General features: G+C 40.9%; 1 protein-coding gene and 1 long non-coding RNA gene across 4 annotated transcripts in view; one reads left to right on the plus strand and one right to left on the minus strand.

Moving 5' to 3' along the window:
* Positions 1–1823: 1823 nt before the first annotated feature.
* Positions 1824–25136, plus strand: part of LOC129734535 (uncharacterized) — a 51511-nt gene continuing 28198 nt past the window's right edge. Inside the window, exons 1-2 of the long non-coding RNA XR_008730105.1 lie at positions 1824–3461; positions 4025–4163. This is a non-coding gene — a long non-coding RNA (uncharacterized LOC129734535). The remainder of the gene's footprint in view (positions 3462–4024; positions 4164–25136) is intronic.
* The window catches only part of LOC102057777 (A disintegrin and metalloproteinase with thrombospondin motifs 6), a 155247-nt gene continuing 148488 nt past the window's right edge, over positions 18378–25136 (minus strand). For all 3 annotated transcript variants that reach the window (XM_055698088.1, XM_055698089.1, XM_055698087.1), the window contains one exon: positions 18378–22164. In XM_055698088.1, coding sequence (XP_055554063.1) covers positions 22055–22164 — 110 coding nt within the window. In that variant the 3' untranslated portion in view covers positions 18378–22054. The remainder of the gene's footprint in view (positions 22165–25136) is intronic.

The raw sequence follows: 25136 nt of genomic DNA on the forward strand, positions 1-25136 counted from the left end.
TGCTGATAAGAAAGGTGAAGGCCTTTGAAGATTGTACACTTATTTAAATATAAAGACTGTCTTGTGGCTGTGCCTCTTCCCATAACTGTGGATATATGCTTTTATAAGCTTCATTTTGTTGGAAATGTTAATACTTCTGGTCTTGAAAAATATCATCAGTGTACTGATTGTATAGTACTTTGCTCAACCTGTAATGTGAAGTGGTATGTGAGAAGATGTTTAAAGGTGTTAGTGGGCTAATTGACTACCTGACTCTCAGCTCCATGTGCCAATTTAAATTATGGCAAGAAAATTAGTGTTTGGAGTATTTATAAATTCAGCAGCTCTAAGTTTGCCCTCAAGAATCTAAGTGCACAAATTGAAAGGTATAAGTAAGCATTTTTAACCTTCTGATCCTAGAGATTTTGCCTTTTCTGAAACTAGTAATTCTTTATAAATAGAAATTGAAAATTAAAAGTGAAAATTAATGCCCGGAGTAAATTAACAGCATAATTTAGAGGGATGAGTCTGGCAACTCCCTCAGTACCCTGGGGTGGATCCCATCCAGCCCCATACACTTGTGCATGTCTAAGTGGAGCAGCAGGTCACTGACCATTGCCTCCTGGACTGTGGAGACTTCATTCTGCTCCTCCTCATCCCTGTCTTCCAGCTAAGGGGGCTGAGTACCCAGAGGGAAGCTGGTCTTACTATTAAAGACTGAGGCAAAGAAAGCATTAAGTACCTGTGAAGGACTATTCAGAATTGACCATAGTAACATTCTCAGAAAGTCTTAAATATCCGCCTAGCCTAAGCATACTAAGAATTAAAAGGTACAGAAAGGTACACTCTACATAGGCAGGGTGGCACTTTTCTGTGCCCACATTCGCATAGGCTAAGAGGCAAAGCACCTGCACACTGAAGGCAAGGTCAATCAAAGGTGATTCTGGCAGGGGTCTGGAGACACCCAGGATCCCGATACCAACCCCTGACTCATTTTGAGAACTTTCCACAGGGCCTAATGCGCATGTGCATCGATACCCAAAGGCCCACCTCGGGGGAGGAACTGGGCAGAGTCTGAGGATATAAAAATGTGCCCCACAGAGGCACACACGTGTGCCCACTACCTGAGGACTACCTGTGAACCATAGAAGACTGCAGATCAAGATGCGAGATCCAAGGGTGGTGAGCACTTTCTTTTCTTCTTTCCTTTTTGCCTTCTTACCCTCTCTATTTTCTTGTACAATAGCCCTATGTCTGAAGTTTGAGAATTCAAGTTTGTAAGTTGCTCTATTTTCTTGTACCATACATTTAAGAATTCAAGTTTACAAATCTCTTTTCTTTGCCACGTAGCAATTGCAATAAGCAAATCAACCAGTAAACGTCACTGCATTACACTAAGTCTCTGAGTAACAGTAGTTATTCCTAGTTGCCATGCCTAGAATAAAAACCACAGTGGGACAGGACAGTACCTCAGCCTTTTCCTCACCCTTTGTGGCAATGCCCCCCCCCCCCCCCATCCAGTAAAGGATAAAGATTATCTTTGGCTCTCCTTTTTTTGCTAATGTATTTGTTATCTGTTATGGCAGTGGGCAGCCTGAGTTCTAGCTGGGCTTTTGCCTCTCTAATCTTTGCCCTGCATAACCTTGTGACGTCCTTATAATCCTCCTGAGTCGCCTGCCCCTTCTTCCAAAGGTGGTAATCTCTTTTTTACCCTTAGTTCCAGCTGTTATAAATTGAGACCACAATGGATCATAATCCAATTAAAATTTTATTAATTATAGCAAGTAGAATATGAGCAAAGACAGCGCTGGACGGCAGGGGAGTTCAAACAAAAAAGGGTTCAAACAGTCCCTTTTTATACATCTTTACTTCCGTGTTCATGAAGTAGTGGAGGTACTCTGCGCATGCTTCAGTTGTTGTTAGGGGGTCGTTTTCTGCCTCCTGGTGGTCGTTGAGGCCGAAGTAAGAAGTCTTCCTCCTTTGTCCCATAGTTGACCCCTCACTCATATGTCCTTATATGGGGTTGTTTGTCCTGTTTCTGTCGGTTCCTGGACATCTGGCGGTTATCTTATCTTGCACAAGCGGTATCTGGTTTAGTTTGTGTAAGCGATTGCGGTTATCCTATCTTACACAAGCGGTGTCTGGTGGCTGTTTGCATAAGCGATTTCATATCTTTTGTTGCCTAACCTTTACATTGGGCTTAACATAAATCTTAATAAACAATACCCTAGTCCATAGTTTCTTACACAGCCAAAACTCTCTGTTCAGCCAGGCCAGTCTTCTTCCCCACTAGTTTATCTGTTGCCACATGGGGAAGGCCTGGTCCTGCGCCTTTATGACTTGCTTCTTGAAGAACGTCCGGTCTTCCTGGACCTCTTGGCCCTTCAGAACTATCTCCCAAGGGACTCTGTCAACCAGGCTCTTAAACAGGTCAAAGTCTGCCCTCCAGAAGTGCAAGGTAGCGGTTCTGCTGACCTCACTCCTTCCTTCTCTGAGAACTGAGAAGTATCATCTTGTGATCTCTATGTCCAAGACATCCTCCAACCACCACATCACCCATCACTCCTTCCCTGTTTGTAAACAGCAGGTCCAGCAGGTCATGTCCCCTGGTTAGCTCACTGACCAGCTGTGTCAGGAAGTTATTTTCCACACACTCCAGGAACCTCCTAGACCGTTTCCTATCTGCTGGTATTAGGAATAATCCACAAAAGTCCTGTCTTTCATGTCTGAACATGAAAAATTCTGTCAAGCAAAACCATGCAGTGTGATTACTCCTTACGTAGTTCTGGTCCTCCCCTGTCACTTCATATTTTAAATTTTTTGGGAGCAGATCATACAAGGTGGTCATTCCTCAGGTGTCCTTGATTTGGGTTTCTGCCTGCCATGGTGCATCTCTGAGCTCCTCTGGGCTTGTACTGAATGATGAATGATGTACTACTTATCTATAGGATGATGTACTTATGTTTATCTAAAAGTTGGGAAACATCCAAGGACCCTTATTGCTAACATGACAGATGTACATTTGTCATCTTTAAAAAGGCTATCTGGTCCTAAGTTCCTGTTGTTTATGCAACGTGGCAAAGACAAGGACTTAAATCACGGTCACTAGTTTAGTGAGATATGTAAATGAGTTCCTGGAATTGTAATGAATATGTAAATGATTTCCTGGAAAGTTAATGAATAAGTATGAGTTGCTTGTATAAAGAGGGGACTGAAAAATCCCCTCGGTGTGCATGACTTTGGTGGAGCGATCCCCCATGCACCCAGCGCTGCCGAATAAAGATAACCTCTGCTCGCTCATATATTGGTGACTGATTCTTTAAATCAATTTGGCGACCCAGATGGGGCCTGCTCTGCTTGGCTGCAGGACCCATTGAGAGCGGGGACTCCCTAGGGTACCCCCGGGGATTTTCCCGGAGGGGCTCCTCATCACATCTGGACCACTGCAGGAGCAGACAAGGACTCCATCTTGCGGAGCAAAGGTACTATCTTTATTCAAATATTATATTAATTTAAAATATTCTATTAATATTATATTTAGAACAGTACTGTTTCGGATATTTCTGTTCTGGGACCGGTCCATCTGTAAAGTTGTCCATAAGGTGTAAGATCATTGTATGCTTATGCAGGATGGCGTATGCCGGGTAGCTAGCACCGCAGGTATATATCTGATTGTGTTCTGGTATTCGTTCCGGTATTAAGGTAATATCGGAACTCTGATTCTGTTTTGGTTGGAAGACTGACACGTTTGATGATTTGAATTCAATCTGTGTATATAGGATTAATAATTATAGGGTTACTAATAAAAAATGTTATACGCATTTTATGCTGGAAATGTGAGAACTTTTCTGTATTAGGTATATTATGAATGTTGACATGTGGTTATTGTCTTGAACATCCGAGGGGCGAGTGTAAATCTCTATATGTTTTAAAGTGCATACAGTGTAAAGAATTATTGAGTAAATGGTGGGGGTTGCTGCTTAAAGACAAAATTCATCTCTGAGCATTTACTCTGTGCTGTTTTGGCATCAATTTGGCGAGCCAGCCAGGAGAATTCTCCACCAGTGCTGGAATCCAGGGGCCTGGGGACCCTCAGGGCCCCCAACTGCATCTTCTGTCAGCAAGATTCCCCTACCCCTCGGCTTCTCACACAGGTGGACAAGGACTTCTGCACAACATAAAAGGTATTTATATTTATTCTTTGTTTTGAATATTTGATTGTCTTAAGATTTGTTTTTACCCCATAAGATGAAAGACGGGACGCCGTCTCGCAGGGTTGGGAAGAAGGGATGCCTTCTGAAAAGGGTAATAGCCCTATTTGATTGTCTTAAGATTTGGGAAGCTAAAAACTTCCTTTAGGTTGTCTTAAGATTTGGGGAATTCCTAGAATGTAACGACTGAAATAGAACAAACAAGACACAGAGCACTATGTGTTGTCTTGTTACATGTTCAAAACTTGGAGTTATGAAATGTATGTTGAAAAAAAAATAATATTCTGGTAATTCTAGGCAAATAGCTGAAAACTTAACACTCTGCTTAAGGCCAGAAAAAAATTAGAATCTGTTTTTTTGGCAATTATTCATTGAAATGCGCATTTTGTGTGATAACGCGAACTGTCAGCGTTCCTAGAGCTGTATGTAAGTGCACGGTACCATGTAACATGCTGCCTGTGTGACTGAGGGCTGCCCGGAGAGTGTGATGTGTGTGAGAGACGCGGTGTCACTGCAAAGTGAGTGGGGAGTCCCGATCTGCGTTTTGGTGTTCCCCGCGAGGGGCCGGCCAGAGACGGACTGAGTGATTGAAAAATCAATTTATGAAGTGTTGGAATGCATAATTAGAAATTAGAGCGGGAGACTGTGGACAAAACATTAGAACTAACATCATTTGGAAAAAGCACGAATTAGCCTCTGCCCTTAGTGTCGTAGGTGCTGTCTGTATACTCGAGCAAAGGGTGGCAAGTGTCTAAGATATATTATCTGCTCGCAATAATAATAATAAAAAATGAGACCAAGAAATAAGGCTAATTAGAGGTCTTGAACTGTGGTGTATGTTCTGAGATAAGTATGCTACCTCCAGTAATAACTAATACATTGTAGACAAACACCAGACTTATTAGGAAGATGGGGGGCAGATCGAGCCAAGAAATAAATACCAAAACACCCCTGGGATGTATTTTGAAGCACTGGAAAGAATTTGGTGGAATTCCCAGTGGAAATTTGAACAAAAAGACATTTTTAAAATATTGTCAGAATTGGTGGCCTTTGTATACATTAGGTGATGGTGAAAGATGGCCACTCAAAGGAAGTCTTATATTACAGCACAATTTTACACCTTATGCTGTTTCTTCATAGAGAACAAAAGTGGGATGAAGTAATGTGTGCAGATATGTTTGTGTGACATAAGGAGTGTGGGATTAACACCACCTGATCTTTGATTATGGCTCTAGAAAAGGATAGGGAAAACCTGAGACCTAAACTAGAAAGATGTTCTTGTTGAAATTTTTGTGTTAAAAAGCTCAGGTTGTGGTTCCTTCTGTGGAGCAACCAGAATGAAACACGTAAGATAAAAAGTTGCACTAATGTATGTAAGATCTGAAGCAGGGGTGGGGTGTGGGGTGGGGGGGCGGGGGTGGGTGGGTGGTGGAGAATAAAAGACCTTGTGAAAGTGTTAAAGTATTGGGGTGAGTTTGTACAAACCCCCGTACCCCCTCGAAGGTGCGGCTGAGTCCTGCTGGACTCATGGCAGGGTGTTTTATGTTTGCCTGCAAAGGCTGATATGCAAGAACACAGACTTAAAGCAACAAGGAGCAGATTTGCATTCAGGGTAAGAAAGAGTTAAAACAGAAGTGCTGTTGCAGAGGCAGGCTTGTGTAACCTGCAGAGCAAGAAGAGCATCTCCTGCCCCAATCCTTCTGATGGTGAGGAGGAGGGGGTTGCTGTTGCTGACAATTGAGCAGAAGGACCTGAAAATGTTACCCCAATTGCTGCAGCATTTGCAGTACAACAGGACCAGTAACGGCCCCTCTAGGGCAGGCAGCAGGTCTGAGGAGAGTAAAGGTGAATTTTTGATGGGGAAATGTAGATGCTTGAAGGTTGGTTGTGAAAGACTTATCAGGATGATCAAATAGGACTAGATAAAGGTTCGAGTTGATTGTTACTAGGTAATCGTGATGTAGAAAAGGTGATAGAAGGAACAGGGAACATGTACAGCAGGTAAGAGAAGAAGAGCTGGGTCGTGCTAAACTGGTAGAGGAGACAAGGCAGCGACAAAGGAGGAATTACCCTTAATACAGACGGTAAAATCCAAACTGTAAGTACAGATCAGGAGCCAAACTATTCTAAAGAAGACCTAAAGCTAATTCAGGACATGAATAGTAAAATAAAATTAAATAAGTGGGGTTATTTGGCAGATGGCCGTATAGTGGTGATATGGAGAAAGAGTGTGAAATGGGGACAATGGACATCGATTGTGATTGTATATGTCTGCTCAAGGAATGTGGGTATGGTGACTGGTCATGGGTGTGGTGTATGGTCACATAGTCACACAGCTTTGAGGAGACACCTACCCTTCTTCCTCTAACAAAGGGGCTATTTATAAAAAGGATGAGAAAAGGATGAGAGACATCCCAATGTTATCTAGAGGGAGGGAGTGCTAAATCTTCTTGCTGGAGAAGATCAGATGGTCACAAGAACATGAATCACTTACAAACCTGCAAGACCACCACATTCCAGGCAAAGGACTGATAAGCTAATTAACATACCAAGCGAGAGTAAGGGGGTTTAGGTAACAAATATGTATAGGTGTTAATTGAATATTCATTTGTTTTATTGTATAAATGTGAGATGGTTCATCACTTCGGGCATGCACGCTTGTGGAGGAGGGATCCTGTGGATAACTGGCTAGCTGAAAAGGGTCACATAGACATAGTCCAGCTGGCTGGACAAAAATGCACATCGCTCTCAGCTTATCTGAAGTAAAGCAAAAATATACTGTCTTTGGCTGTCCTTGTTACACAATAACAGGAAGATTTCAGTGGGAAAAGAATGTTGCAGGTGGGAACAGATAACTACAGAAGAGAAACTAGGGGCGGGCTTGGTATTTAGGCAACTAACCAATAATGAGCTTAACTTTTGTAATATGTATGAGCTAATTATAACAAGGCATAAAAGGTGACTGTAAGGGACAATAAACGAAGTCTGCTGATCACTCATATTGAGCGACTGTGTCTTCCCTCCGTCGCGACAAATGGCGCCCGAACAGGGACCCTAGAGAGGGCTGAACCTGCGAGCCACGGTTCGACGGAGATTCGGGTACCGGTGCTGAAAGCAGCGCAGGAGGCGGAAGGGCACAGTCCCCGCGCCCGGGAGCACCTACAGAGGGTCCCGCCGGCCACGCGTCGCCGAAGTCTCGCAAAGGCTGCAACAGCGCTGACGAAGGTATGGAGAGACAAGCGACGTACGATTCGCTCATATGCTTTTCTAAAAAGCGGAGCGTTCGGGACATAGATTGTAAAAAGGCATTACCCGGGTTATTAGCGTATGGGATAGCATCCGGGACCCCCGCGGCAGCGGCGAGCGGCGGCGCGCGGCCAGGCAGGCCCCTTCCCGGCCGCGGTTTCTCTCCAAGGCGGCACCATCCCCCCCCCCTCCGATCGGCGCCATGGCGATGCAAGCGGCCAAGCGAGCTAACATCCGGCTGCCCCCAGAGGTCAATCGGACCCTTTATATTCGGAACCTGCCGTATAAAATCACAGCGGAGGAAATGTATGATATGTTTGGGAAATACGCACCTATTCGACAAATCAGAGTTGGAAACACTCCTGAAACAAGAGGAACAGCTTAAGCTCCTCAAGGAAAAATACGGAATTGATTACAATCCCACCAAAAAAAGTGCTTCAGATGTCCCCTACAAGAAATGGGTTTCTGCCTTGAACTAGCAAACATCTCTGTGTTTAACGAGAAGCCTTTTTGCCTTGATGGAGATAATTTATTCTGTATTCTGTATTTATGCTGTATTCTGAATGTGGAAATTGGTTGGGACTAGGAGGCTGGCTTAAAGGCATTTTGCAAACAGGATTATTATTTTTGATCATTATTGTAATAATAGTTTTTTGATCAAAACCAGCCAAAATTATTTGTAAGCATTAGGCATATCTGAAGAGAATGCCTTTATTTGAATCAGCAGTTAAGGTGTAGTTTAGTCTGAGGCTGTGGTTTTATCTGCTTCTGGTGAATTTTTGAAGTGATGAAATCAGAGATACAAGGTATACTAAGAGTTATGAGGTAATAAGGTAATAATCTAAGTAAGGGTGCTGTCTTCTATGTCTACAAGTGCAATATGCTTTTATGTAGCAGAGAGAAACTTTGACAATAATGTTGCTTGAGCGAGATGTGCATGTGACAACTTGGGAAAAGGGATATCACAACAGTGTTTCTATGTCTGGCAGAGTGAAATCTTTCAAGACCTGAGTTTAGACAGTCTAAAATAGTTAGTATTCAGAAAACCCATCTTAAGCCTCTTTTGCTTACATAGTGTTATGGAAGTCAACTGCTATTGTAGAGAATTAATGATTTTTTAATACATATTAACAAATACTACTATTTTAACTTGAGGCAGTTGAGCGAGAAATACTCACCTGTAGCATTTGAGGGAATGTCAGCATAAATCGCACTTACAGTAAGACTGCATTTTTAATTACTGTACTCGTTAAGATTCGATGATGCCATAAGGCTAAGGCCTTTTATCACAGATTGGTTCTGAACTAAAAGGTGTGTGCACATGTAGATATGCACATTTGTGTTATTTTCCTTAATTGGCTACAAATAATATAATTAGGTTGGGGACTAGATCTTGGGAATTTGTCTATTATACTTCTGTTTGTTAAGGAACGTGCATAACATACAGCACCCATGTAGGCTTGGCTTGTGGCACAGTTGTCAAATTTAGCATAGACATTCAGACAGATAAGCAACGTACTCTTCTTGTGTGTATCACCTACAAGCCATTATGGCTTAGTGTGTAAATCTGTATGTAACTATTGAAAAATCCACTTATGAATGTATATAGCTTAGAACTAATTTTTCCCCTTTGTTAATTCTTTGATATCAATGAGGTATTCTTCAGAAAATGTAGGGACTGGTTGGTTGCATAAGGCAGTTGTTATTTGGACAGAAAATTGTTAATGGTCAGGGATTTTCCACTAAAATATTTGCAAATATTCCTAGTCAAACATCAGTTTGGTTTCTTTTGGGGTTTTGAGCTTGCATTAGTCCATGTTCAGAACTTTAAAATAACCTTTGAATTTTTTAAACTTTTTATATTACTGGAACAGAAAGAGCATCTAAATTAAAGCTTCAAGCTAACTTTATTTTTCAAGTATTTCTGGAATTATACTTCTGAACTGAGATTTTATAAGTTGGCTGTGTATTTTCCTGTGTTAAAACGCTGTTATTGAAAATGGTCAACCAAGCCTGTGTCGCCCAAAATAAAAACGGGGGAATTGTGGATAACTGGCTAGCTGAAAAGGGTCACATAGACATAGTCCAGCTGGCTGGACAAAAATGCACATCGCTCTCAGCTTATCTGAAGTAAAGCAAAATATACTGTCTTTGGCTGTCCTTGTTACACAATAACAGGAAGATTTTGGTGGGAAAAGAATGTTGCAGGTGGGAACAGATAACTACAGAAGAGAAACAAGGGGCGGGCTTGGTATTTAGGCAACTAACCAATAATGAGCTTAACTTTTGTAATATGTATGAGCTAATTATAAGAAGGCATAAAAGGTGACTGTAAGAGACAATAAACGAAGTCTGCTGATCACTCATATTGAGTGACTGTGTCTTCCCTCCGTCGCAACAGGATCCCCCGTGGATCTGTGCACAATAAACATACCTACTTTATAACTTTTGAGTTATAGAGTTTAATTCCGTATGTCAGTGGTACCATCCAATTTAATATGGGCCACAGCCCTAACAGAACATAATAAGACTCATTGGGGAGCTGATACATTATATAAAAGTCTAAATCAGAAACTGATAGGGCAAAACTTATATACTGTAATAAAACAGGTGACTCAGCAATGCGAAGTGTGTTTATGCAATAATCCAAATATAGCAAATAGAATAAAACTAGGGAACATTAGTAGAGGAAATTATCCAGGACAACAGTGGCAAGTTGATTTTTCAGAACTCCCAAGAAAAGGGGGGTACCGATATTTATTAGTTATGACTGATACTTTTTCAGGTTGGCCAGAAGCTTTTCCTTGTCGAACAAATAAAGCAAGAGAGGTAACGAAGGGATTGTTAAATGAGATTATCCCGTTTTGGAGTTCCGGCAACAATCTCTTCCGATAGAGGGTCACACTTTTGTGCTATAATAGTACAGCTAGTGAGTACAGTATTAGGAATAGATAGATAGATTACACACTCCTTATAGGCCTCAAGCAAGTGGGCAAGTGGAAAAAATATATGTAAACGATTTCCCAGAAAGTTAATGAATAGGTATGAGTAGCTTGTATAAAGGGGGGACTGAAAAGTCCCCTCGGTGTGCATGACTTTGTTGGAGCGATCCCCCATGCACCCAGCGCTACCGAATAAAGATAACCTCTGCTTGCTTGTATATTGCTGACTGATTCTTCAACTCACATCAAGACCTCGGTCTCTGGTTCCTAGAACCAATCTCTCTATTTCTCATAATTGTTTCTGCAACCCTATTACGTACTTGATTTTGATCTCTTCTCCTACTTGGGTTGAGGTTCCTGCTTGTACAATGTATGGCCTCCCATATAAAATCTCAAAAGGGCTTAGCCCTAGGCTTTGTTCTGATTCTCAAAAGGGCTAGGGGTAGCGATTGAGGCCAGGTTAGCCCAGCTTCTTGGCCTAGTTTTACTATTTGCAGTTGTATCAAGTGATTCATCTTTTCTACCTGGCTGCTTGCTTGAGGTCAATATGGAGTATGCAACTGCCAGTCAATTCCCAAAAGTCTACTTACTTGCTGCGTTATTTTTGCAACAAAGTGTGGTGCTCTATCAGAGGATATTGTCGCAGGAACCCCGAATCTTGGTATTATGTCCTGCAACAATGCTTTAGTCACTTCCCTCGCTCTGTTTGTTCTACAGGGGAATGCTTCTGGCCATCCTGAGAAGGTATCCGTCAGTACTAATAAGCACCAAAACCCCCTTTTCTTGGCAATTCTGAAAAATCGATTTGCCATTGTTGTCCAGGATAATTTCCCTTTCCTGTCTGTCCTAATTGGATTCCTGAATTAGTTTGTGGGTTACTTCACAAACATACGTCACAGTGTTGTGTTACTTGGTTAATAGTAGTATATAGGTTTCGAGCAACCATGTATTGGTTTAGGTATTTATATAAAGCCTCTGCTCCCCAATGGGCCTTCCTGTGTTCTGCCATTATCAATGCCCATAATAATGCAAACAGCACTATTAACTTTCCTTCCAGAGTATATACCCATTTATTTTCTCTCACTACTCCCCCCAAGTCCATGATCAAATTTTGAGCCTTCCTTGGAATATTGAGGTTCTAGGTCGGGTTGGATTTTACCGTCAGGGACCAAAGAATGCACCTGTATTTCCCCACCTTCTGCCGCCCTTTTGGCCTCTTTGTCTGCCATCGAATTGCCTAGGTTCTCCCTTTTGGTGAGCCTTACAGTACATGATTGCCACTTTTTACAGTAGTTTAATTGCTTCCAAGAGTTTGAGAATTTTTTCGGCATGTTTAATTTGCCTTCCCTGGGTCGACAGTAGTTCTCTTTCCTTCCAGATCACTCCGTGGGCATGAACTACTCTAAATACATACTTGGAATCAGTCCAAATGTTAATTTTCTTTCCTTTTGCTAGTTCCAATGCTCATCTTAGGGCTATTATTTCTGCCTTTTGTGCTGAGGTGTTCGGGGCCAGTGAACCAGACTCTATTACCTGGTCAATGGTAGTTACCACATATCCTGCTTTTCACACTCCTTGTCCCATGAAGCTACTGCCATCAGTATACCAGGAGTCCTCTGCATCTTCTAGGGGTTCTTCCTTCAAGTCTGGTCGACTGGAATATGTAGCCTCAATGGTTTCCAAGCAGTCATGAGACACTGGCTCTCCAGAAATTCCGCTAAGGAATGATGCAGTAGTCCATAATTATAGATCGATAGGTGACACCATCCCGTCATACCTAGGAACATGCAAAGTTCCTTAGTTGTTTGGGGCCAGGGAGTTTGACAGATGGGTTCTTTCTGGGCAGTTCTGAGGGTGCGTTGCCCAACGGTGAGTTTGTATCCCTTAACGGTAAGTTAACCTTCTGTGGAGAGACTCGATAGCCGTTTAGTCCAAGAAAATTCAACAAACTAACTGTCCATTGTATACACTTTCCTTCTGTTTCAGTGGCTATTAACAAATCATCTACATATTGTAACACCACTCCAGCTCCTTGAGGGCATTTTCATTGCTCTAAGTCCTTTGCCAGTTGGCTCCTGAATAAAGTAGGGCTGGTTTTAAATCCTTGAGGTTACACTGTCCAAGTGAGTTGCACCCTTCTTCCAGTATCTTGTTTTTCCCATTCGAAAGCGAATAATAATTGGCTTTCTGGGCTCAAAGGCAGACAGAAAAATGCATCCTTTAGGTCCGATACAGTAAACCAAGCCAATTTTGGTACTAATTTGGTTAGTAAGTTATATGGATTTGCCACTACTGGGTATAAATCTTCCGTTATTTTGTTTATAGCCCTAAGATCTTGTATGGTTCGATAGCTTCCATTTGGCTTTTTAATAGGTAAAATGGGAGTATTGCATTCTGACCTACATTCAACTAGTAACCCAAATTTAACAAACCATTCTATTATTGGTTGAATTCCTTTTCCATCTTCCAATTTCAGAGTATATTGCTTGACTTCTACCAGTTGTGCCCCCATTTTGAGTTTAACAATTATTGGGAGTGCAGCTTTGGCTTTCCCAGGAACTTCTAATGCCCATATTCCTGGATAAACCTGATCCTTAATCTCCTGGGGTACTTCCTGTTTATTAGGGCCAAACTTAAGATTTCAATCAGCTGTTCATTTCCTACTTCCAGTTCATTTTGCCATTCCCAAATGTAATTCTCGCTTCCAATTGTTCTAATAGATCTCGCCCCAACAAAGGTTTTGGTGAGTTAGGCATATACAAAAATTTATGTATCCCTACCTGTTTTACTAATTTATATTTTATGGGTTTTAAGAAGAATGCCTTTTCACTCTGGCCAGTAGCACCCTTACCTGTTACAAAGTCATCACCTACAGGCACTAAGACTTGGTTTAAAACCAAAAAGGTCGCTCCCGTATCTACCAAAAAGTCTATTCCCTGTTGTTGTTTCACTAGCTTAAGTATAACCAGTGGATTGGCTAGGGTAGATTCCCCAGGTTCCCATCAATCCTTCCCAACAGGAGCCTGTATTCTGTTTCTGCCCCTCCTTCTTTCTGGGCAGTTGTTCTTCCAATGTCTCTTATGTTTATACCATGCACACTAACCCCTTCCCAATGGTCTCCTAGGTCCCGTATTTCTAAGTCACTGACTCTCCTGTAATGCTATTAACAACGTTAGTTTATCTTTCCTTCGATCCTCCTCTTCTCTATTGCTAAATACCCTCCATGCCTCATCTAGTAAGTTTTCCAAATTCCTACTTTCTGCTGGTTTCATCTTCTGCAACTTTCTCTGAATGTCACTTGCTGATTGTCCTATGAATAGAAACACCAACTGCTGTATTCCTACTTCCGACCCCAGGTCTAGTGGAGTGTGTCATCTCATAGTGTCCTGTAATTTATCCAAAAATTCTGACGGAGTTTTTCTTTTGGACTTTGTTGAACAACATATAGGGATGACCGATTAATTGTTTTTGGAATGGCCTGTTCCATTCCTCTTATGACCCATTCCCTGTATGTATTTAACAGCTTCAGGTGAGCCCCTCTATTAGGGTCCCAGTATGGGTCTTGTAAGGGAAAGTGATCTTTTATGTCCTCCCTGGTACTTTTAAGTTGGTCACTAGCCAGATCCTGGGCCGTTTTCAATATTAGCTGTTTTTCAGTTTCTATCATGTGATCTAGTAGTAATTGACCATCACTCCAATCAGGATTATGTTTCTTTATCAGAAAATTAAAATGCTTAGTCACCCCTACAGAGTTGCTCCGGTAGCTTTTTGCTACATTTTTCCAGGTTTCCAGTTCAAAGGAGGAAAACGGGACTTTTATCAAAATCGGGCCCCCCTCTGGCCCCACCACTTCCCTCAGAGGGGCCTGAACTACTATTTGCTCTTTTCTCCCCCAGTCTCAGGAAGATACTGGACTATGGGGGGAGGGGGGATGGGGGGCGGGATCACCAGAATCGTCTTCGTCCTTTTCCTGATTAGTTATGGGTGGTCACTAAAGTTCTGGCAACTCTTCTGGTTTATGCATTCTTTCAAGCCTAGTGCATCTTTGTCCTATACTACATGCTGAACACCACCTTTTTAACTTTCCTTTCCCCTCTCTATTTTCTTTTTCCAAAGCCATAGGGTCCTGAGGGAGTATCAGACCACAACTCCTTTGTCACTCAGGGTGGTTACGGAGGGTGAAAAATATATCGGCATATGTTACCTTGTCCCATTTCCCTTCCCTCCTTAGGAACAGGATTAGTTGTAACATGGTATTATAGTTAAGGGTTCTGTTAAAAGGCCATTTTTCTCCATCTTCCAGCTTATAAAGAGGCCACCATTGATTACAATATTTTATAAGTCTTTCTGCTCATGGACCCTCCAGGTAAGCCCCCTATTTCTTTCCAGTGGGCTAGGATACACCCCAGGGGGCTTTTTTTTAAAATTCCCCCTCCTCCCATTTCAACTTTATACAATACAGTAAATAATAAAAACAGTTACAAGTTACAGGTTTCAGCCCTCGCTTCGCAGCTCTGCTGTGTCTCAGTCACCACCCACACTAGTCTTATTCTTTCACTTTGTCCCTCTCCAGCTGTTTCCCTCGTGGGATAACAGAACCGCAGATCCGGACTCCACACTTGCTTTGTGCGCAATTGCATGTCTCACTCACTCATCACTCAGATAACAATACTGTTTCATAATGGAAATGCCAAACTGAAAACACCGTTATGCCATTCCAGAACGTCAAATATAAACAAGAGGTCTCAAATAATACACGGTACCGAATTTTACAACAGATAACAAAATGGCCAAAACACCACTCCGGAGAAAACCTAAGTTACCCCTCGAGAGGCCCCTTCCCGCTACCGCAGCGAGGAGAGCACCCAAATTCCCATCCCCAGCCTTTCCAGGGGTGAGCACCAGTGCTCTTTGCCATGCGTAGTACATCTCCTCACGACTTACAGGTATCCCCAACCCAATTACAACATACCTGGTCTGCCGATGATGGTCCTTGTCTGTCCCTGCGGTGATTTGGGTGAGTAGGGGAGTCCTCCTGAGAAATCTCGGGGCACCCAGAGGAGTCAAGTCCTCAGCAGGTCCCGCAGCCAGACAGGGAAGGTCCCATCTGGGTCGCCAAACTGACGGGTGGAATCGAACTCTACAACTCGAGGAGAGTTATAAAGCAGGTATGTTTATTGCGGTGCTGGGTGCAAGGGGGTTCGCTCCTCCTAACTTGCACACCGTGTCACCTAGCAGCCAGGTATTTATTATAAAGTCATGCATATACATAAGGTTTCTGAGAATTCATTATCATAATCTCCCTCTGGCACCTCTTCAAGATGTACTTTTCACCTTTGGTATGGAATGCTGCAAAACTGGTTTCTTCTTGGGCAGTTACCTAAAGTTCCTGCTTATCTTTGCATACATTAGTAGTCTTTGTTGTTTAGTTTCTGTTATCTACTGGAGTTCTTTGTTTTATCTATATACACATCATCCATCCATTATCTAACTTTTTGTTCAAGTGTGAAACATCTGCTAACTAACGATGAGCCCTTCCTTATTGCCCACTCTAAACGTGTCAAGCTAATACTTGCCCACTGGGCTGATTTTAATCTATATCAACAGCCTAAAATTAGCATTTTTAACATACAACAGTGTTGTTACAGATGTGAAAACTCTTAATAACGTTCACATTAAAATATCAGGTCAAATACAGAAATACTATACATTGAATATGAGATTCCACAGACATGTGAAAGCAATAAGAGGAGAAGCAGTCACCAGAGGGAAGATGATGATGGAGGGAAGTCCTGCCCCAGTGTGTGAATTGTGAAGAATGGAAATGAGCATCCTGGAAACAGACTTCAAACTCTTCAAACACACATCGTGTGTGCAAGGCTCTGACCCTGTCTCTTATCAGTATTCAAAGATATTATAAGTCAGTGACCATATTAAGTGCATTGCACTTCTGTAAAATAATTTGCTTTATAAAGCATAGCTGACCTCTGAACAAATGTGGCAATAAGACCTTAAAATGCACCTCAACTTAAGTTTGTCTCCTGAAATTCCAGTTAACTCTAGGGTCCATATCCAGAGATATAACTGGAAGACATTCCCACATGTGCAGAACCATTACCTCAACTTACTTGCACACAAAGTGTTGCTCAGTACCACTCTATTTCCAAGGGGGGTGGTGTGGTGTAATATCTTGAATCCTACACAGAAGTCTTATCTTCATTACAAAAGATAAATCATATTGTGAGATGGATTTTTAAATAATATGAATGATAGCTTTGTTATGTTATAAACATTGCAAGATTGAGCAGTTATTAAGACTTTGATGTCAAGGGGGGCGGGGGGGGGGGGGAGAGTAAACAAGTACACTGTGATTTTGATGTGCTTAGCATTGAAGAAATCGAGTTTCCAAAAGCCATGGCTTATCCCTTACCAGCAAGGCCAAATCTGATGTCTCTGGGGGGTCACAGCAACTGGAAGCCTGAAGCTCCCTCGGGCTGTGCCTTCACTTCTAGCTTCCAAACCACTTCCTTTTCTATCTCAAGCTGTGATCCAATTAATTCATTCTAAAATAGGTTTACTAAAGATGTAAGAATATTTATCTAGTGATCTTACTAGGTGTTCTGGTGGAAGGTGTCCTTGCCCATGACAGGGGGGGTGGAACTAGATGATCTTTAAGGTCCTTTCCAACCCAGACCATTCTATGATTCTCTGAACAGGTCTTTCAGTTTATAGAAATGGCATCTTCCCACTCTTAATGTAGAAATACATACTTATCCTTTCCAGGTCAAATGTCAATAATCTTCTGACTGGCAGCTATACGACCTTTGATGAGAATAAACTATGTGTCCCATAGCCTATCCAGCTCAATGAACGTGTCAGTCCTGTGCAGAAATAGAAAATAAATGAAGTGTGGTACTTAGTTGATATGCCATTTTAAGGGATGCAGTATCCTTAAATGCACACTGTACTGCATTCTGAGTGGCTCAGTTTCCTAAACTGGTTATGAACTCTCCCTTTAGCTGGGCCAAATATACTTGGGAAGCTACCAAGTTGTTAGTGCTGTAGCAAACCTTGTTATGTGGCTGACAGCCCTTATAAATCTGTTTTGGATTCCATCCTGATTACTGCATGCAAATGCTCTTACACCATTCTGTCTAGGACAAAGATTGGAGGGACCACACAGAAGCAATGATCCATTCCTTCCACCTAATCGTTTTTTGTGGTGAAGGGAAGATGGCCAGATAAGGCATCACTTCTCACAGAATGACAGCTTCAGCTTAGTAATAGCTTTAAAACTCTTAGATTGATGACTGACTGACTCCAGATGAGGCTCACAGGACTCACCCAAAGTCTGTTGCTGTAAATGTTCACAGAAGAGTCCTGGATCTTAGTTCCTAGTAGTAGTTGTAGTAATAGTAGTAGTAGTAGTAATAATGATAATAACAACAACAATAATAATAATAATAAAAGTCAGCAAAATAACCAAGGACTGTTCAGCTTTCTGGTAATAATTTGTACTGTGAATATATGAATGGAAAGTCAACAGAGTATTTCAATGACAGAGAAAACCACTAACAGACTATGTAATTTACTAAAACTATTCTATTTTTAACTTCTGATCTGTAGGGCAAAAAAACACAGGCAGAAATATCAGTACCTTTAAAACAGGTTATTGATTTTTGAATCCTCATTAGTAAACAAGAAAAAAGAATAACCAAAATTATTAAATGCCTTATCAAAACATTTAAGGTTCTCTGTACTTTTTTTAACATCTTACTCATATTAGTAGATTGCTTATTTTCATTAAACTAGATTTTAACTGTTATTCTAGAGAAACAATAAATATTTCATAGGATTTGTTCGGATGTTTCAATGCAGGATATTTATACTGTATCAGGTAAGAAAAGAAGCATCTCCCAGCAACAGTGACCCAAGCACCAAGTCTTCTGAAATTACTTTGGTTTTTATATTTAAAAACATTATACCTTCAGATAAAATCTTAAAAGCTCAATACAAGAAGGACATTTTATTGTTATTGTTATTATTGACTGGCTGTTAATGAAATCATTCCAAGAAGTACAGGATATTTTGCTGCCATTAATTTAATTCTTGATCTACATTTACTGCTTAAGCTAAAATACTATCTAATAATATACATGATCACATTCTTGACTTTTCCTTTTTGTTTTGCTTATATATGATAAACATTGCTGCTGCCAAGGACAGAATTCTGGCATAACATAGATGTTACTTGAAAGAAAACATCTTATATATATTTTGATGCATCTGATGAAGCAAATGTTAAGCATACAGAATTCTAGCAACAGTAAGTCAGGGAATAGACAACTGTACTATGGGTATCATTCTTAAAAGCTGCAGTTTTATTTTACTAAATTATCTATATTAAACAGAAATCTGTGCCTGGTGTGGAATTTCACTACATCAAGTGTTAGAATATTTTTGTTTTCATTACAAGCAGGAGAATGCATGTAGAAGAAGTGTTAAGAAACATGACAATAAATTAGAATATAATTTACAAAAGCAAAAAATAATAAAGTAACAGTGTACCACATTAATAACAAGTATAAAATAATAAGCAACTAATCACAATAATACAAAGGTGATTTCAGACTGCATTAATAGATATCTATGTGACATTCATTCCATTACAAAGTTTCTAACAAAATGGACTATTTTTGGGTGTATACACCTTGAGGGGTTAATCTGCAGAATTTTCTTTCTGTTTTGATCTTCAGCTGATAGTATTTCTCAGTGGAAGTACTGGCACCAGACGGATTTCTGGATTTAGTATTCTACTATTTGATTCTAGGCTTGTCATATTTATAGCCTATACAAATAGTTCTGTTGTCACTATTTAAAAATATAACACTATTTAGCTTAGATTATATAGATGGCTACAGTGTAGCAGCAGCAATGAACTGTGGCATGGAAACCAATTATTTTTCTTTGAATTAGGTTTCATTTTTTGGTTTTAGTCTGAAGCATTGCTTAGTTTGTAAATCCACATACATTCTGTGTTTTGTTCCTTTTAACAATACAATTCAACGTTGTTCCAGAGAGTTCTTTAAATTCCAATCTCAGTACTGTTATGTTGCAGAGGAAACTTCAGACTCCCTAGTGTTTTAGCACCAGTAAAAGAGCAAAATGCTTTTTTGGAAATACTCTTTACAATTTTAATGTCTTAAGTGAGGTAAAAAGAAAAAAGTTTTCTTTTGAATACACAGAAAACCCTTTTCTTGTTAGCTGATAAACAAAATCATGCCCTGGAGAAAACCGGAACCTGATACAAAGAGGCCTCTTGCTTAGAGAATGCCATAGCAACCCCTTTCCCTTTTATAGTTTTTTTGACCTAACCAGGGTATGCTAGCACCAAGGTGTTTTGTCAAAAGGATATAGAAAGTTGATTCACTTAACAGAGAAGGACTACACACTGCTCTTAATCCATATGTGCAGCTCCTAAAGATTGTTTTTTTTTATCTACTGGTGTCAGTTTTAACAGGAGTTGTTCATATGGTGATGAGAGCAGTAGATAAGCATTTGTGAATACATGCAAGCCAACTGAAAATTAATTCCACTGGTCACAGGCATATAGAAGTGGAAATACTGGCAAGAGGTAGCAGATGACAGAAATCCAATGGTCATGAACTCATGGGCTACACAAAACCCCACAGACAGATTGTCAATATGTTGGGGGCATTTCATAGTATGGGTCCTGTTAACAATATCTATTGCTCCATGTTAATTTACATTAGTAAATAGTGTGCAACACATTTGGCTTGTTATTTGTAAAATACACCAATACACTCCAATCTCATGATATTTTGAAATTATTTTTCACTACAAAGAGTACTTTTTTAAAAAAGTGCTATTTGAGTTAGAATTTGTAACGTGTGTAACATTATGTGAACATTGTTCACATAATTTTAATTGCACTACAACAAAGGAGGCATAGTTGGACACAAAAGCACATTCATCAAGTACCTGCTGCAAACTGCAAGTTTTCAAGTACAATATATTAATATAAACAAGTACCCACTTTCTTTATCTCCTTGTTGAGTCTGTTACTGAAAAATGAATGGGAAGAGGAGCATGACATTAAACTTTTTTATGGTAGATTCTTGAATGGAACTTGCCTACGTAGTTTGGTTTAATGTTTAAAAATGCAAAGTATTTGGTGAATATTAAAAATACAGTAATATGAAATAAGTGGAGTATGGCAGCAAAATAGTTAAGGCATCTAGCTACTAATCTAGAGGCATGAGTTTGTTCCAGTCTCACACTGAAAGCTTTCCCTAGCTTTACATATGGTCCAACTTTAAATATGTACCTGGCCGTGAAGGTGGCCAGACTTCATTCTAGCCACTCCTTTTCAGTGTGCCTTTCTCCTGATAGCCCAACAGGCCTCTTGGCTCAAGCACACTTTTGACTTCCTATTTGAACAGAACCTAGATATCTCCACAAGTCTCTTATTCTTTGGTTGTAATCCTTGCCCACTCAGATGTTGTCTCCTGAACTGCACATTTACATATTCTTTCTCATAAACAAATGCCCTTCTGCTATGGTATCAAAGAAGAGAACATCTGGAATCCATTTTAACTTTCAGCTTTGCAAAGAATTGTTGCTATTACACAGTAGGCTTATCTTTTGCACTGGAACTCCTTGGTGTTGGAGAATCAAAAGTAACATGTAAACCAGATTTAGATGCCCACAAAGTTGTATTTTCTTTGTGGGTGGTGTTGTAAACAAAAATGAGCTGGAGTCAAAGTGAAAATTCTAAGTAACCTGTATGGTAGTAGTGAAGGAGCTGGCAATATGGTCTTCATCATTATTGGAGTCTGCCTCCTCCATGATACTGAAATATGTTCCCTTTCAGTGGAAATCTCAGCTAACTTTTACAATGGTAAGATGGCTATAAACCTGCAACACAGATTTCATTTCGCTTCATAGCACACTTGTATTTCATGCATCACTGCAATAAATGTTGCACCTCTTAAAACTAAGTCCCTCATGGTTGTTCTATTTAGCATAGCTTTATATATGGCTCACAGCAGTATTCAGGAAATATGAATTACTCCAAAGGGAATTAGGTGGAATGAGGGAAAAATACATGTTCTAATTTTTGCTCCTTAAATAACATTTCCAAGCTCATTCTATGATTTAAATTGTGGTGCTGTGTTGTGAGATAAAATAGTTAACATTTTTAAGCTATGACTTAATATTTGTTGATGATTCTTTACTTCCATAGTAGACCAAGTCATAACAGCTACATTTTAAAAAGTTTTAAATAGAAATGGATTCAGTGTCATTGCTAAGTCCATAATAAAAATTATTTTAATGGTCAATGGAGGTAAACAGACTATTTGATTTAGTCAAAAGAACACAAATGTTCCACAGTAAGCTATTCTCTATGTGCTGTGTGGATCTTTCCAATTTGGCATGCCCTCCTTATACTGTGTCCAGCACTTTGGATGAATAAATCCCACTTCACAGAAGTTAAAATAATATTGAAAATCTGTCAGCTGGGGCTGACCAGTGGTTGCGTTTTCCACAGGGTAATGCATTTGCAAGGACGTCAGTTTCATTCTGCTGTGTGGCTCTCTTGGATGGACACTTTCCCACAATAATAACAAGGCACATTCTCATGCTTTCTGTGGGTCAGTGTCCTTGGCAGGTCTTGCAGCACATCTGTCTGAAGTATGCTCGACTGCAGAACTTGAACTTCAACACCAGTGGGCAATATGCCACTTTGTTCACATCTTTGCACTCTAATAATTAAGGGCAAAAAAAGAGAAAAAATCACAAATAAAAATTAAAGTTCAAAGAAAATTTGACATTTAGCATGCTGCTTCTCTATCCATCCACCTTGCCCTCTTGGTAACTACTCTTTCTAGTCCAGCCTAGTGCACACAATATATTTTAAAAATCCATAAAAATGTTTGCAGGGCTTCTCTCCCAGACATTTAGAAGTATGCCCACTTTGTCTTGACAGAATTATCATTTATTGGGATAAATGATCACTTTAGACAGCTAGGAAATAAGAGTCATTTTTCTTACAATACTTTTATATCCTTTTGCAGGAGTTATTTTATTCATCCATGAGTGGTTATCCAAAATCTAACAGGATTTGCACTATTTGGTACCATGCCCGTGCATTTGTAAGAATTCTTGAAATAGAATATGCATTGCAGCTAACAGGGGTGGAGAAAATAAGTGTTATAAATAAAGGCACCAACATTGTGAGTTAAATGACTGGGCTGAATGGTAGATTATACTTTAGGTTTGGTTCCATACATCCATGCTGTCTGTTGTGCAAGAGGAAAAGCCATTTTTATGCCTGTAATAGACATGCAAGAGCTTTTATTCATACTTGTGTTTTCCCTATATGCTGGGCTTACTGCCTCAGCAACCCTTGTCATACTGGCAGGTAACACTTCCAGGAAAGGAGAACAAGAGCTCAACCACGAAGAGGAAGGTTTATGCAGGAGCGGGCTGGAAACTAGGACCATGCATGGCAATCAGTTAGCTGAGGGGAATGTGCTCGAGCTTGTCTAGACAACAATTAACATGATGGGGCATGTTTGCAGAGCACGGGGGAGTGGGAGACGGATGGCACGCGCAAAGGATGGCGCCAAGGAAAGGCAACACCTTGCTGTTAATTGCTGGTAGTTAACCACCAATCAGGGATTGCCTAGTGTGCAGTGCTTGGCTTCAAGAACCAATTAGTTTAAAACGCGCAGCTTCTGAAAGTGTATAAAAACGCGTGCTTCTGTACAATAAATTGACATTTGCTTGCATCAAGCTGCGTCCCGTCTCTTCATTCGCCGCAAATTGGTGACCCCGACGTGATGCGTTTAAGGATCTAACGTGAAGGGCTCTCGAATTGCCTATCTGAGCGACATGCAGCGAATCCCACAGAACTTTGAATGATCTGCTGAAAGGAAGGAGGAGCCGGCCAGAAATCCCTCCGGAGTTGAGAGGTGAGCTGTGGGAAATCCGTAATGGGGAACCAGGCTTCGTCCCCAGAAAGAGACGTATATGGACTCATAAAGGGTCTTCTAGTCAGATCAGGGAGTCCGTGCCTCAGTCTCCTCAAATGGTGACCCCTGTGGTGGTGTTCCGAGGCCTTGGAAGAATAAGGACGGAAAAAAGACAGCTCGTGGAAGAGGGCTGCGTTCCGGAGGAGACGGCTTGGCTGAACGATCGTCTTGCTGTCTGAACCAGGCGGACAACCTAAACCCCGAGGATAACACCTGTATTCATCGAGACAGGTGAGCAGCCAAGAAACTTTAGAGACTTTGAAAGAATGAAAGTGTGTACATACAGCAGCCAATTGTATGATGCTGCCGCGGAGGGGAACTCCGTGTCGGGAATGCATTTAACATCTTGGTGGCAAATTCTGACTACTCTTTGCCAAGTGTGGACTAATTCTACTATCGGTGCTAAACCAGAGGAAGCTGTAAATTCCACCGACAGCGCGACTCTTCTCAAGACACCGTCAGCGATGGCGATTCCGTCCACACCTCCTCTGCCCCCAAAGCTTCTGTCACTGATTGCAGCGACCCTCACAACACAGGACCAAGAACGGGAACAGGACAACTCGGACAATGATTTTATTGACACTGATAAACCTTTTGATCCAGGTCCTATAGATCTGGAAAAGGAGCTAGACCATTCCCCCACCCCCTCGTCTCTCCTGATGCATTGATTGTATTTTTGGGAAGGGTGAAAGGGGCTCTGAGGGATTGGTGGCAGGAATGCAAGTGGGAAACACTTCAGTGATGGGTTTTGGGAGTCGCTAGGGCATGTTCAGTATTTTATCAGACAGATCAACCTCGAGAGTGGCAGCCTGTGCAATACGAGGCTGTTAAAGAGTTAAGCAAAGCAGTGCGGGAAGGGAGGATTCATAATGAGAGAACAACTAGGTATTGTGAAGGAGAATAGGAAAGATAAACATGGTTATCTAGTGTGTAATAGGTGTCTGCATGCTTGTAGAGATATATAGCTATGTAACTACATGAATGATTTCTGCCCTGAGCCTGGTGGAGCATACAGCTGCGGTTTGTGTCTGGGCTCAGAGATGTAAATAGGGGCTTCTCTGTTATGGTAAAAGTGTCTCTCTTTGCATAAAAAAGAGAGGGAATGAAGGGAATGACCCCAGAGGTATGTTCAGAGAAGGCATGCTATGTTTCGAACTTTTTGACTGAACCAGTTCTTGTTTGGTGTGCCTTTCCACCTATGTATAATGTTAATCCAAAAGAAGCTGATATTGTTTGCACTTTGTCGATAATTGTCTTTCTGTAGATGCTAATGTAGTAGGAGGCTATGATGGGAACGTGTCGCAGCGGTTCTTCTCTTATCCGGAGTAACAGCAGGGAAAGCATTAAAGAGTTAAATCACCTTGTTTGGTAGGCAGTTAAGAATGTGGGTCAAAATTGCCACTGCTTTTTGTTGTTGGTTCAAGGACATGGCTGTGAGGATTTTGATGGTATGTGCTGCGTGGATTTTAGGCGCCCCATTGCAGCGACATGTTATCAAAATCTGAGAAAATTTCAGCCTTTTTTTGGCATCCATTCACTCAATTGGCAGTATTGTTTGTTTGCTATTGCCTTGGTTGCTGTCATGTTTGCAAGGGCCCTGCGGGACATGGCAAACCTGGTACTAGCTGTTCAAATACAAAAAGGGGAAATTGTAAAACTGTACGGAACAAAGACAGTGGGTTATTTTGACATTGATAATA

Source organism: Falco cherrug, chromosome W (assembly GCF_023634085.1).
Source record: "Falco cherrug isolate bFalChe1 chromosome W, bFalChe1.pri, whole genome shotgun sequence".
NCBI lineage: Eukaryota > Metazoa > Chordata > Aves > Falconiformes > Falconidae > Falco > Falco cherrug.